The following is a 13742-nucleotide window of genomic DNA, read 5'->3' on the forward strand; positions in this document are numbered from 1 at the left end:
CTTATGCCATTGCATTCCACCCTAGCTGACAGAGTGAGACCCTGTCTCTAAAAAGAATAAAAACTTAAAAAGAGAACATACTGAGAGTTACAAGTCAGTATCCACCTTTGTCCATTTAGATTGTATCTTACCTCTCTTCTTGTAATCTCTGCCACAGCTGAAAGATGTGTATTATCTTAATGATTATATTTAAATCTCTAGATATATGGAATCTTAATGATCTACCAGATTCTAGATCTAGAATGGGTAGAGCAAGAAAAATGGTAGAGTAAAATAACGGATTATACCAGGAATATGTCAAATGTAATAGAAGTGATCTCATTGAGTATTTTTGTTTGTATTTTTCTAGGCGATCGATAGCATTCATCAAGTGGGGGTTTATTGTCTTGCTCTGGTGCCGGCCAATACATTGCCAAAAACTCCACTAGGAGGAATTCATATATCTCAGACGAAACAACTCTTTCTGGAGGGATCGCTGCATCCTTGCAATATCCTCATGTGCCCACATACATGTGTGACAAACTTGCCAAAGCCCCGGCAAAAACAACCAGGTAATATGCTGGCTTCCAAGACCTGGCACTGAAATTCCAACTTCAAGAAGCTGGGTTCTCTCAGTGTGATTCTTTCTCTAGAATTAGTTTACAAAGACTTTGGGAGGCCAAGGTGGGAGGATCGCATGAGTCCAGGAGTTCGAAAACAACCTGGGCAACATGGTAAAATCCGGTCTCTACAAAAAAAAAAAAAAAAAAAAAAAAAAGCAAAAAATTAGCCAGGCCTGGTGGTGCACACCTGTAGTCTCAGCTACTTCAGAGTCTGACAGAGGATGGCTTGAGCCTAGGAGGTTGCAGTAAACCGAGATTGCGCCATTGCACTCCAATCTGGGCGACAGAACCAGACCCTGTCTCAACAAAAAAGAAGGAGAGGAGGCCGGGCGCGGTGGCTCAAGCCTGTAATCCCAGCACTTTGGGAGGCCGAGACGGGCGGATCACGAGGTCAGGAGATCGAGACCATCCTGGCTAACACAGTGAAACCCCGTCTCTACTAAAAAATACAAAAAACTAGCCGGGCGAGGTGGCGGGCGCCTGTAGTCCCAGCTACTCGGGAGGCTGAGGCAGGAGAATGGCATAGACCCGGGAAGCGGAGCTTGCAGTGAGCTGAGATCCGGCCACTGCACTCCAGCCTGGGCGACAGAGCGAGACTCCGTCTCCAAAAAAAAAATAAATAAATAAATAAAAATAAAAAAAAAAAAAGAAGGAGAGGAAAGGGAAGATGGAAAAGGTGTTAAGGCAGCCCGGAGGCCAAGATATCCTTGAGATGCCTTTGGAGCTATTGTAGAAAGAAAGAATGTGTTTGTTAGGACTAGTCTTGGCTGCAAGTTGCAGAAAAACATAATAGCAGCTCAGGCAAGAAACAAGCTTATATTTTTGTCAGGTAAAAAAAGTTCAGAGCTAGGTAGTCCAAAGGCTAGGATAGTCACTCCTCGATCATGTTCTTCTAGCTTCCCATCTTTTTGCTCTGGTGTTTTGTCAGTCAACTCTTGCCATAGATACGCTACAGAACAAATAACCCTAAAACTCAGTGCCTTGAAGTAGCAAGCATTTACTGTTTACTCATGAGATGTAGATCTGGTTGGCTTGGCTGGAATCCACTGGACTTGACTTGGCTCCAGGCTTAGGTTAGGTTCAGAGCTGTTCCATGTGTCTCCTCATCACGGGACCAGCAGCTACCTGGGCCGTATGTTTTTTAAGGCAGATGGCAGAAGCAAGAAATCAAGCCAAGCCACACGAGCATATTTAAAGCTTCTGTTTGTGTCACATGTCCTAACATTTCATTGTCCTAAACAAGAAGTATACTTCTCCCATCCAGACATAACTAGGAAAGGAAAGAAAGGAAGATTGTGAGAAAATAAAATAATCTGCCACAGCCATCATTAGCAACTGCCCCAGGGCTCATTAGGCTCCTCAACCTCTACATCCCAGCCAGCAGATAGGAGGAAAAGATAAAGAAAGGATACTCTTCCCTTTAACATATTTTCTAGAAATTGCACATGTTACTTCCTCTAACATATTATCCTCCCACACTAAAGAATATAGTCTTTATTCCAGCTGTGTGTCCAGCTAAAAACTGGGGGTTCTGTTATTAAGGAAGAAGAATAGAATAGATACTGGAATTGATAACTAGCAGTTTTTGGCATAAGATGTTTACAGAATTTTATGGGAAAATCAGAAGGCATATTTACCAGGACAGCAGTGTCTGCAATTAGCTTCCTGGAGTTACTGCTTTCAGTATCTTTCGTTCTCTGTGACCCATAGACCCATAGACTCACGAAATGCACACAGAATAACATCAAGGAACTGCTGCTGAGTTTGTTTTATTGTTTTAAACTACTGCAAAATTCACTTTTTAAAATGTCATGCCTTTATTAATTTTATAATGTGAATCCTGGATTGCACAGTTTACAGAAATACACTCTGAGTCCCTGCCTGTATTAAAAGGCTATCTCCAACATGATATATCTATAATTTGTCATGAAGTTTCTTAGGGAGTAATATTGCGTATTTACTTAAAATTGTAGTAGAGACTTTGTAGACTAAAACTGTTCACCAATTGGAATACTTTATCTTTTTTGAGTTTTTTGTTTTATTTTTAAATTTTTTAAACTTTCCATTTTGAAATAATTTCACACACAAAAGTTGCCACATGGTGCAAAGATTTTCCTTACATCCTTTACCCAGCTTCCCCAAATATTTACCCTTTGAAAATTGATTATATGATTTAAGTGATTTTTCTTTCATTTGTTTCAGTATATTCAGGATCAGCAGATTTTGATAGAATAAAAGGTTTTTTTTTTTTTTTGAGATGGAGTCTCGCTCTGTCGCCCAGGCTGGAGTGCAGTGGCGCCATCTTGGCTCACTGCAACTTCTGCCTCCTGGGTTCATGCCATTCTCCTGCCTTAGCCTCCCGAGTAGCTGGGACTATAGGTGCCCGCCACCACGCCTGGCTAATTTTTTTTTTTGTATTTTTAGTAGAGACAGGGTTTCACTGTGTTAGCCAGGATGGTCTCGATCTCCTGACTTCGTGATCCGCCCGCCTTGGCCTCCCAAAGTGCTGGGATTATAGGCATGAGCCACCACGCCCGGTCAAATAAAACATTTTAAATATTAATCCAGTATAGCATCAGCCTTATTTAAAACCTAGCTGGCAATAAGCTTTTTTTAATCATCTTTTTGCCATCTTCTTAGTTCCATAAGGCGGTGACCATGAAGAGAGGGGGACAGTGCCTAGCACTTTTTTCTAGAGAGGGAGTGGGCTCCCCTGTTTATTTTGAAGTGTCGAACCTATGGAAAAGTTAGAAGAATAGTACGGTGAGGAGCACCCATGTAACCTACCCTAGATTTACCAATTGCTGCCTTTTTTTTTTTTTTTTTTTTTGAGATAGAGTTCGCTCTGTTGCCTAGGCTGGAGTGCAGTGGCGTGATCCGGCTCACTGCAACCTCTGCCATCCAGGATCCAACCACCTGAGTACCTGGGATTACAGGTGTGAGCTACCACGCCCAGCTAATTTTTGTATTTTTAGTAGAGATGGGGTTTTGCCATGTTGGCCAGGATAGTCTCAAATTCCTGGCCTCACATGGTCTGCCGTCTCTGCCTCCCAAATTGGTAGGATTACAGGAGCAAGCCACCATGCCCGGCATTGCTGACATTTTTTCCCCTGAGTTTTTTTTGTTTTTGTTTTTGCTTTTTTTGAGACAGGGTCTTAACACTGTTGCCCAGGCTGGAGTACAGTGGCACAATCTCAGCTCACTGCGGCTTTGAACTCTGGCACAAACGATCCTCCCACCTCAGCCTCCCGAGTAGCCTGGACTTAAGATGTCTGCCTCCATACCAGGCTAATCTTTTTGTATTTGTAGGGACAGGGTTTTGCCATGTTGCCCAGGCTGGTCTCAAACTCCTGGGCTCAAGTGATCTGTCCGCCTGAGCCTCCCAAAGTGCTGTGATTACAGGTGTAAGCCACCATTCCCGGCTATTATTCACTTTTAATTGAACAAATTTAATATTCTAGATAAACTCCCTCAGGCCTCGTAGATGACAAATTTCTTTCCAAGCCAGATATTCTTTATTGTTAAGCCCTCTTTTAGGGTTCTATTATGATTGGAGAAGATTAAAATATTAGTAGGAGCTTGTGCAACCAGCTGTCACCTCCTCAGTGTGAAAACTTTCTGTATACCCCAAACTATAATAGCTGCCTGCTTCCTTCCACCCCAGTCCCTATCCCTCCTGTGTTCCTCCTGTTTGTTTGTTTGTTTCCAGTACTTTGCACTATTTGTGTTTATTTATTTGTGTATGTATTTCTTGGTTACCCTTCTCCAGAGTGCAGGCTCCTTGCCCTATTTGCTCGTGGGTTCCCAGTGCCTAGAAGAATGTTCAGTCAGTATTGTTGGATGAATATTTGAACCAGTTTTGGTCAGTCTGGAAATGCTCTGGATACTTAGTTGGAATTGCCATCTCCAGTGAGTTGGGTTTTGCATTTATTTACAGGTGTAGGCCCTGCTTCCGTGATGGTTGGGAATCTGGTTGCTGGAAAACGTATAGCACAAGCTGCTGGAAGGGATCTGGGACAAATAGAAGAGAATGATTTGGTGAGGAAGGTAAGTGTTCCTGAAATGTTGCCTTCTTACTGAAATCAAGTCAAGGACAGAACTTGTACTGCAGGTAGCAGCTGAGGGATACATTATGTGACTTGTTATAAGTTGCTGACCCTGAGTCCTTTTTCTGGTTTATGACTTCAGCACCAGTTTCTGGCAGAGATCCTACAGTGGCGAGCCCAGGCGACTCCTGACCATGTACTCTTCATGCTGTTAAATGCCAAGGTATTAAAAATTCAATGGTATATCTAATCAGCTGACGACTATAGGACTATCTTAAGCACTCTTGATCGCTTTCTTTCATCAGAAAATTTGTGTTGCCATCTCTGAAAAAGGAGTTAATGGCTTTCTCCTTGCTTTGACATATGAGGGTAAACTGTGCAATCACTTTAGGATTGGAATGAGACCTCCTGGAGTGCTGTGTAATACTTTCTTTTCTTATGGTACAAGCACGTCTTCTTTATTCAATTATGATAGGAGAAATGGAGCCAACAATGCAATTACATAGATACACAGATGTTCAAAATGTGTTATGTCATACAGTTTTTTTACCCAGTTGGACTTTTAATTCTTTGATTTCTGCCAGGAAGAAAATGACCTCAGACCAGCATTTTAAAAACCTAAGTTATTTCTGGTACATAATTAAATGATTTATTGCTAACAGATAAAAAGCAAATTGAAATTTACTTAAAGAGCACATTTAACTACTGGTTTCTGACAGATGGTTCGTTATAATATTGTATTTTAGGACTGGGCACGGTGGCTCACACCTGTAATCACAAAGCTTTGGGAGGCCGAGGCGGGTGGATCACATGAGGTCAGGAGTTCGAGACCAGCCTGACCAATATGTGAAACCCCGTCTCTACCAAAAATATAAAAATCAGCTGGGCCTGGTGGTGGGCGCCTGTAATCCCAGCTACTCGGGAGGCTGAGGCAGAAGAATCGCCCGAACCCGGGAGGCAGAGGTTGCAGTGAGCCGAGATTGTGCCACTGCACTCCAGCCCAGGCGACAGAGCAAGACCCTGTCTCAAAAATAAAAAGAGAAAAAGTATATATATATTTATATATAATATATAATATATATTATGATATATAAATATATATAAAAAGAAAAAATACACATATATTTTTTGAGATGGAGTCTTGCTCTGTCGCCTGGGCTGGAGTGCAGTGGCATGATCTCAGCTCACTGCAGCCTCCGCCTCCCCGGTTGAAGCGATTCTTCTGCCTCAGCCTCCCGAGTAGCTGGGATTACAGGCACCCACCACCAGGCCCAGCTGATTTTTATATTTTTGATACAGACGGGGTTTCACATGTTGGTCAGGCTGGTCTCGAACTCCTGACCTCAGGATCCACCTTCCTCGGCCTCCCAAAGTGCTAGGATTATAGGTGTGAGCCACCACGCCCGGCCTATATATTGTATTTTAAAATTATGCATTCTGTGGGAGTCAGCTGAGTTTTTGTGTTGATGGCTGAGTCACAGGCTCAAAGTCTGTGACCATGTGGATAGCAGTATTTCTCCTCAGCAGGGGGAAGACTGGAAGTGCCTATTGGAGCTCTTAGGGGACTTATCCAAAGTATACCCATCTCCCCCATTCCCCTGGAATCTGATTTTTATTTTTATTTTTTTTTGAGGAATGTATACAATAGTAGAACTTAATGAGAAGAATATACTGTGCATCTTATTGAAAAATCATTAAAAATCTTAAGAACCATTACTTTTATGACAAAATTTGGGAAGTTTCTTGCTCTACCTGTACATGAAGTGAGCTTCTTTTCAAGCCCATGGATTCATTAAGGTTCTCATATTTCTTTTAAAAATGTCAGCCAGGGCTGGGCGCGGTGGCTCACGCCTGTAATCCCAGCACTTTGGGAGGCCAAGGCGGGCGGATCACAAGGTCAGGAGATCGAGACCATGGTGAAACCCCGTTTCTACTAAAAATACAAAAAAAATTAGCCGGGCGCGGTGGCGGGCGCCTGTAGTCCCAGCTACTCAGGAGGCTGAGGCAGGAGAATGGCGTGAACCCGGGAGGCGGAGCTTGCAGTGAGCCGAGATTGCGCCACTGCACTCCAGCCTGGGCGACAGAGCAAGACTCTGTCTCAAAAAAAAAAAAAAAAAAAAAAAGTCAGCCAGGCATGGTGGCTCATGCCTATAATCCCAGCTTCTTGGAAGGATGAGGCAGGAGGATGTCTTGAACCTGGAGTTGGAGGCTGCAAGCTGCAGTAAGCTGTGATTACATAACTGCACTGCAGCTTGGGCAACAGCAAGACCATGTCAGAACAAAAAAAAAAGAAAAAAAAAGGATCCCATACATGTCTGTCTATCTGTTTGTTTGTTTGTTTGTTTTTGGAGACAGAATCTCGCTTTGTCGCTCAGGCATTGGCTCAAGTGATCCTCCCACTTCTGCCTCTTGAGTAGCTGGGACTACAGGCACCTGCCACCACCATACCTGACTGATTTTTTTTGTATTTTCAGTGGAGAGGAGATCTTGCTATGTTGCCAAGGCTTGTCTTGAACTCCTGGGCTCAAGCAGTGCCCCCACCTCATCCTCCCAAAGTGCTAGGGTTACAGGTGTGAGCCACCCTGTCCAGCTCCACACGTCTTTGATTTTAGGGGAATTTTCACTAGAATTGATAATTTGCTAAGGATAATCTACAAAGGCACAAGCCTTTTTCAGGTATGGTGTTGAACTGGCTGTGCTTATTATAGTTTATTTGCTTTCTGAGCTTTGACCCGCTTATCCTTTCTGTTGTTTAAAGGGAACCGCTGTATGCACAGCCAGCTGCCTTCAGCTTCATAAACGAGCAGAGAGGATTGCGGCCGTTCTTGGTGATAAGGGACATCTAAATGCAGGAGATAATGTGGTGTTGCTCTATCCACCTGGTAAGCATTGGATTGGTAGACTAGACTTTAAGCTCCAATACTAGACTGACTACAAATTATAAGAGGATAGGCACTCAGGGCCGCTCTCTGTGACTTGCAGGCAGTGTACTTCCCAACACTTAGAAGACTATGCACACAGGCCGAAGTGGGAACCAAGCCTCACCCCCCACGTTGTGCAGTACAGTGGCTCTCCTGGGACCATGTCTGTTTTTGCACCCTTATGTTTCTATTAGTGCCTGGCACATAAAAGTCACTCAATAAATAATGAATGAATGAAGTCTTCAGCTGCTTGGCTTTTGGAAACTCTCAAAACAGATGCTTTGTTTCTGTGAATGTTCAGGAATGGGGCAATTTCACCCAGTCCCCAAAGAAATGTTGTGCGTGAATTCTGTGAACATTTTTCATATTATGATTGATGTTACTCAGGAGGAATAACTGCAGAAACTGGGAATGGTTAACTAGGAAAATAAAAGAATGGAGATAGGAGAGGTGAGCAAGCCCTGAGCTTTTAAAAAATATTTAGAAGGCTGCTCTATAAAGAGCAATCAGACTTCTTAGATGTTGTTGAAGGGATGTGAGTTTTCATATTATGATTTAGTCTTCTTTTGTTATTGCTACTTTCATGTTCTGATTTAATTCAACAACCTTGTCTTCATAGTAAGAGGGGTTCAGAATTATTTGGCATAAAGATTCAAAATTCTGGGTGAAATATTTGAGTCTTCCCTTCGTTATTTCTGTCACCTAATCCACTCATACATCCAGCTTTTTTTGGCCTATTATCCCCCCACACTTCATATTGTTCTGTGATTTTTTTGTTTATTTTATTTTTAAGACGGAGTCTCGCTCTGCCACTCAGGCTGGAGTGCAGTGGCGTGATCCCAGCCCACTGCAACCTCTGCCTCCCTGGTTCCAGTGATTCTCCTGCCTCAACCTCCTGGGTAGCTGGGATTACAGGCACCCGCCACCATGCCCAGCTAATTTTTGTATTTTTAGTAGAGATGGGGTTTCAGCATGTTGGGCATGCTCGTCTCAAACTCCTGACCTTAGGTGATCCACCTGCCCCAACCTTCCAAAGTGCTGGGATTATAGGTGTGCGCCACAAGGCCTGGCTCATTCTGTGATTCTTATGCGCTGCCTTATTTACCGAGATACTGAGATTTCATAGAAGATCACGTGATAGAGCAGTCCCCGCTATTGTATGCCCAAGAGATGGCCTTGCACCTGTCAGTTGGCGAGAGGCCACGGGGAAGGACCTGAGCTCTTCCTAAGGAGGCCTCTGCCCAAAGTCGTCCTCAGACTGAGTCATACTTTGCTCCCTAAAACTCACACCCCTTCAACAACATCTAAGAAGTCTGATTGTTCTTTTTAGAGCAGCCTTCTAAATATTTTTAAAAAGCTTAGGGCTTCCTTACCTCTCCTTTCTCCATTCTTTTATTTTCCTAATTAACCATTCCTGGTTTCTCCAGTTACTTCTCCTGAGTAATATAAAGTAATAATATCAATATACCTTCTTCACAAATATTTCAGGAGTTTACTTCTGATTTCCTTCCTTTTTTGTTAATTGTTTTCTCTATATTTTCTAAAGTTTTATATGCTTCCTTCTTTCACTTTCAATATCTTCTGCTAGAGTCTCTGTTAAATTATGGTCTACAGAACCTGTCTTGCACATGATTTAACCGTTTTGGAAAATTTGCCTTTTAGTTTCTCAGTGCTCTTAGGCAGTTAAGTGCCTCTCCTGACAGGGTCTTTTGTCTTGCAGGCATTGAGTTAATCGCTGCCTTCTATGGCTGCCTGTATGCGGGCTGTATACCTGTGACGGTCAGACCTCCACATGCTCAGAACCTCACGGCCACGCTGCCCACTGTCCGAATGATTGTTGATGTAAGTACCAGCTGTATCTTGCCTTGTCCTCATCTCCTAAAATCCAGATTCAGACAGCTAAGGATCCTTACTAATTTTCCAATTTTGTTAAGTCAGGAATTCAAATTTGTCTCCTGGAAACTACCTCCTTTTTGTTAGTCAAGCCAAAACAACCATCATTATTCAGCGAAGGAACTGGGGGAAAGTGGTTATTGGTGAGATGCAGAATTGTATGCAGTTATCATGAACATTAAGGAGGTGAAGCAGCTGTTAGTATTTCTCCAACAAAAACACAAAAAGTAGCCAGGCATTGTGGCACATGCCTGTAGTCGCAGCTACTCAGGAGGCTGAGGCAGGAGGATCCCTTGAGTCTGGGAGGTGGAGGTTAGTCGTGAGCTGAGATTACACCACCGCACTCCAGCCTGAGCAGACCCTGTCTCAAAAAAAAAAAAAAAAAAAAGTTTCCCCCTCCCCTTCTGTCTAAAATGTGATGTCTGATATTTTTCCTGCTAAATTATCTGGGTGATTTTAAATGCCAAACTGAATTAACCGTGGTGTCAGGTCACTTCTATTTTAGTTACTTTTGTGAATTTACTTGGTTTAGCATTAAAAGGTGTCCAGACCTTACTCTGGAGATGATAGAAGTCTTTATAGGATATGAGAGTTAAAGAAAATAAGGTAAGTGTGTATTGCATCAGATCCTAGTGTTTACAGCAAGGAGAAGCCTTGGCCAGTGCTGATAGATTACAAAATTCCAGTTCATGTAGCATTTGCTTCTCTGAGAACTGCTGCTCTGTCAGCAAAAAAGGAGCCCACGATATAAAAGCCATGATCACCATAGATGATTTTATTACAAAGTGTAATTCAGCAAAATGCCCTTGTTATATTCTACAAAGTGGGCCAGAAAAGCAGGGAGGGGAGTTGCTGTTGATGCAGTTCGTGGGCAAAGTAGGTCACTTTGCATTTCTGTGTATAGCTGGGCAAGAGAACCTAGTTTCTGTGAGAGCTTATATCAGCATCGGGGTTCCTTAGGTTCAGCGTATGGTCTAGGTGTAGTAAGTCTCGTTATTCACTAGAGACTGGGGCAGTTTCCTTCAAACATGGTTATCTGATTCTTCTCATTTCCTGAGCACTACAAAATCCACATCTTTTTTTTTTTTTTTTTTTTGAGACGGAGTCTCGCTCTGTCACCCAAGCTGGAGTGCAGTGGCCGGATCTCAGCTCACTGCAAGCTCCACCTCCCGGGTTCACGCCATTCTCCTGCCTCAGCCTCCCGAGTAGCTGGGACTACAGGCGTCCGCCACCTCGCCCGGCTAGTTTTTTGTATTTTTTTAGTAGAGACGGGGTTTCACCATGTTAGCCAGGATGGTCTCGATCTCCTGACCTTGTGATCCGCCCGTCTCAGCCTCCCAAAGTGCTGGGATTACAGGCTTGAGCCACCGCGCCCGGCCCAAAATCCACATCTTTATTTAATTGTGTTCTTAATGAACTCATGGGATTGTGGGATCCATACTGAGATTATAATTATGAAATATTTTGAGAATCACTGTTATAAACAATACAGTGTATTGTGAACAGGTCCATCATCCTGAGAGAGTTAAATGTCACACATTTCCAGAAGGAAACATGCAAGGGAGTAAACTGACCTCATCTGTCCCACATGTGTTCTTTAAAACTGTCCTGTCCAGTGTAGTACATGAGTGGCTTTTAGCAGCAGCCGGGGCCTGTGGTGCCGTGTTGGGGCTGAACCTCCTGATGCTTATTGTTGTCCATTTGTTTTCTAGGTCAGCAAAGCAGCCTGTATTCTCACTGGTCAGACCCTAATGCGGCTACTGAGGTCCCGAGAGGCAGCAGCAGCAGTGGATGTGAAAACCTGGCCAACCATCATTGACACAGGTGAAAGGGAGACTTCTCCTGAGGGTGGAGGGAATGAGAGCTCACAATACCTGAGATCTCCTCTCTTCTCATGCCAGACTTGTTTACCCTGCCTTTATGTCTTCTGCCTGCTAAGACAGAGGCAAAACCTAGCATCAGTAAGCTTGTGCAGGACTAAACACTGATAGCAGATGCAAAGGGCGAGATCACAGTCTGCTAAGAGCTCTCCAAACAAAAGTGTTTTGCTGATACTCTTGGCATCATCAAAAGGTGGTTAGGTTTTTATGCTACATGTAACTATGTATATGTAGGGCCAAGTAAAATATTGAGACAATCTGATCCTTTTGTTCGAGATGTGATATTGTTGAAATAATACTGGACTGGGAGTCAGGTGATTTGGGTTCTGGCTCAAGCTTCATTACCTACTGCCTGTGTAATCTTGACTGAAATTACCCTTTCCTAAGCTACTGCCTACCCCTGCCTGACCTGTATATTTATTGAGAAGATAAAATGCAGTGTAATATGAAAATACTATACTTTGAAAGCCATAAAGTGCAAAATTTTTAGATAGTATTCATATTAAAGAAGGGGGTAAAATAAGGGAATAGCTGAAAAAGCTGTGGTATAGGAAGAATGTGGGTTTTGGAGTCAGGCAGGTAAGGTTTAAGTCCTGTATATCTGCTACTCTCTGAGTATCCTTACTAACCTGTCTATAAAGTGGGAGTTGTAAAGATTAAATGATGTAATGCAGAGCTCCTAGCATGTAATCATAATGATAACATCTAACCTTCATTGAGCCGTTATGTCAGTCATTTAATGTGTTATATGCTTTTATCCTTACCTTATAAGTTGTTATTTTTATCCTCATTTTGCAGATTAGAAAACTGAGGGAAGTTAAATAAGCAGCAGAACTGAAATTCAAATCCAGCCAGTTTGGCTCCATTCCCAGCCTCTTAACCATTAATGTCCTCCCTACCCTTTTTTTTAAAAAAAAAAAAACTGGATTCAAATGCAGGAATGACATGTATTTGTGGTTATTGTGTACCAGATGCCGAACTGGGTTTTTAAAATATTTATTACTGAAGGATAGAAGCACAGGTGTATATATATGTATCACAAATGGATTGTGTTGGTGTTAATGATGCTGGTAGATCTATGGTTAATGGGCTGAATCACAACAGGAAGGTTTCTTTAGGCACTTGAGTGGTCATATGCGTGACCCTTCCCTGCATAAAGGGAGGTCAAAGGTGATAGTCTTTCATTTGACCAGAAATGGGTGCCCCATGATTTGGTGATTTAAAACTCACAGTTAGACGTCCTTCTTGATCCAGAAAGCCAAAGGAGCCATTGAAGAGGTATGGCTGGAGCCAAAGGACATCTTTGACATCCCTAGTTTTAGCATACTTATAAAGCACATGGGGGGAAGTAGAGGAGGTATCATAAATGAGTGAAAGCAGCGAATTACTAGTTCTTGGCTACCATTCTCTTTTGGAGACAGAGCCCTCACTCTGTCACCCAGGCTGGAATGCAGGGCCGCGATCTCGGCTCACTGCACCCTCCACCTCCCAGGTTCAAGGGATTCTCCTGCCTCAGCCTCCCGAATAGCTGGGATTACAGGTATGAACCACCATGCCTGGCTAATTTTTGTATTTTTAGTAGAGACAGGGGTCGCCATGTTGGCCAGGCTGGTCTCGAACCCCAGTCCTCAAAGTGATCCACCTGCCTCGGCCTCCCAAAGTGCTAGGATTACAAGTGTGAGCCGCTGTGCCTAGCCACCATTTTTTTTTTTTTAAAGAGACATGATCTTGATATGTTGCCCAGGTTGGTCTCAAACTCCTGGGTTCACACAGTCCTCCTGCCTCAGCCTCCCAAGTAGCTGGGACTATAGGCCTGAGTCACTGCACCCAGGTAGATTACTATTCTTAAAATTCTGCCAGCTTAACCAGGCGCCGTGGCTCATGCTTGTAATGCCAGCACTTTGGGAGGCTGAGGCAGGAGGATCACTTGAGCTCAGGAGTTGGAGACTAGCCTGGGCAATATAGTGAGACCTCACCGCTAGGAAAAAAAAAATTTTTTTTTAATTTAGCTAGGCATGGTGGCATAGACCTGTAGTCCCAGCTATTCAGGAGGCTGAGGTGGGAGGATCATTTGAGCCCAGCAGATGGAGGTTGTAGTGACCCGAGATCAAGCTACTATATTCCCACCTGGGCAATAGAGCAAGACTCTGTCTTTAGAAAAAAAAAATCTGCTAAGTTAACTTAGAGAAATACTTCCCAACTTTTAAATCCATACACGATTAATATAACACATACTAAAGTGTAAATAATGAACTTTAACTTGAAACCAGCATAACAGCTAATGCTTTTTAAGCATTTCTTCAGTAGGTTGCTTTAAAAGTGCTTTATGTGAATTAACTTCCCAACAGTTCTATGAGGGTAGGTATTATTTTAGAGATTCGTTTTAGAGAAGAAGAGAAC

At 43.0% G+C, this 13742-nt stretch overlaps 1 protein-coding gene and 1 long non-coding RNA gene across 5 annotated transcripts in view; both read left to right on the top strand.

Annotated features, from left to right (window-relative positions):
• The window catches only part of DIP2B (disco interacting protein 2 homolog B), a 269702-nt gene that overhangs the window by 221330 nt on the left and 34630 nt on the right, over positions 1-13742 (top strand). For all 4 annotated transcript variants that reach the window (XR_013401070.1, XM_077954195.1, XM_015151712.3 and 1 more), the window contains 6 exons: positions 350-551; positions 4540-4649; positions 4791-4871; positions 7407-7530; positions 9290-9411; positions 11175-11286. Coding sequence is in view for 3 of the 4 variants with exons in the window: in XM_077954195.1 (XP_077810321.1) it covers positions 350-551; positions 4540-4649; positions 4791-4871; positions 7407-7530; positions 9290-9411; positions 11175-11286 (751 nt within the window). In the remaining variant the exon portion in view is untranslated. The remainder of the gene's footprint in view (positions 1-349; positions 552-4539; positions 4650-4790; positions 4872-7406; positions 7531-9289; positions 9412-11174; positions 11287-13742) is intronic.
• On the top strand, positions 833-3348 carry LOC144332888 (uncharacterized). Its single transcript, XR_013401087.1, has 2 exons — positions 833-958; positions 3107-3348. It is a non-coding gene; the product is annotated as an uncharacterized LOC144332888 (long non-coding RNA).

Source organism: Macaca mulatta, chromosome 11 (genome assembly GCF_049350105.2).
Source record: "Macaca mulatta isolate MMU2019108-1 chromosome 11, T2T-MMU8v2.0, whole genome shotgun sequence".
Classification (NCBI taxonomy): domain Eukaryota; kingdom Metazoa; phylum Chordata; class Mammalia; order Primates; family Cercopithecidae; genus Macaca; species Macaca mulatta.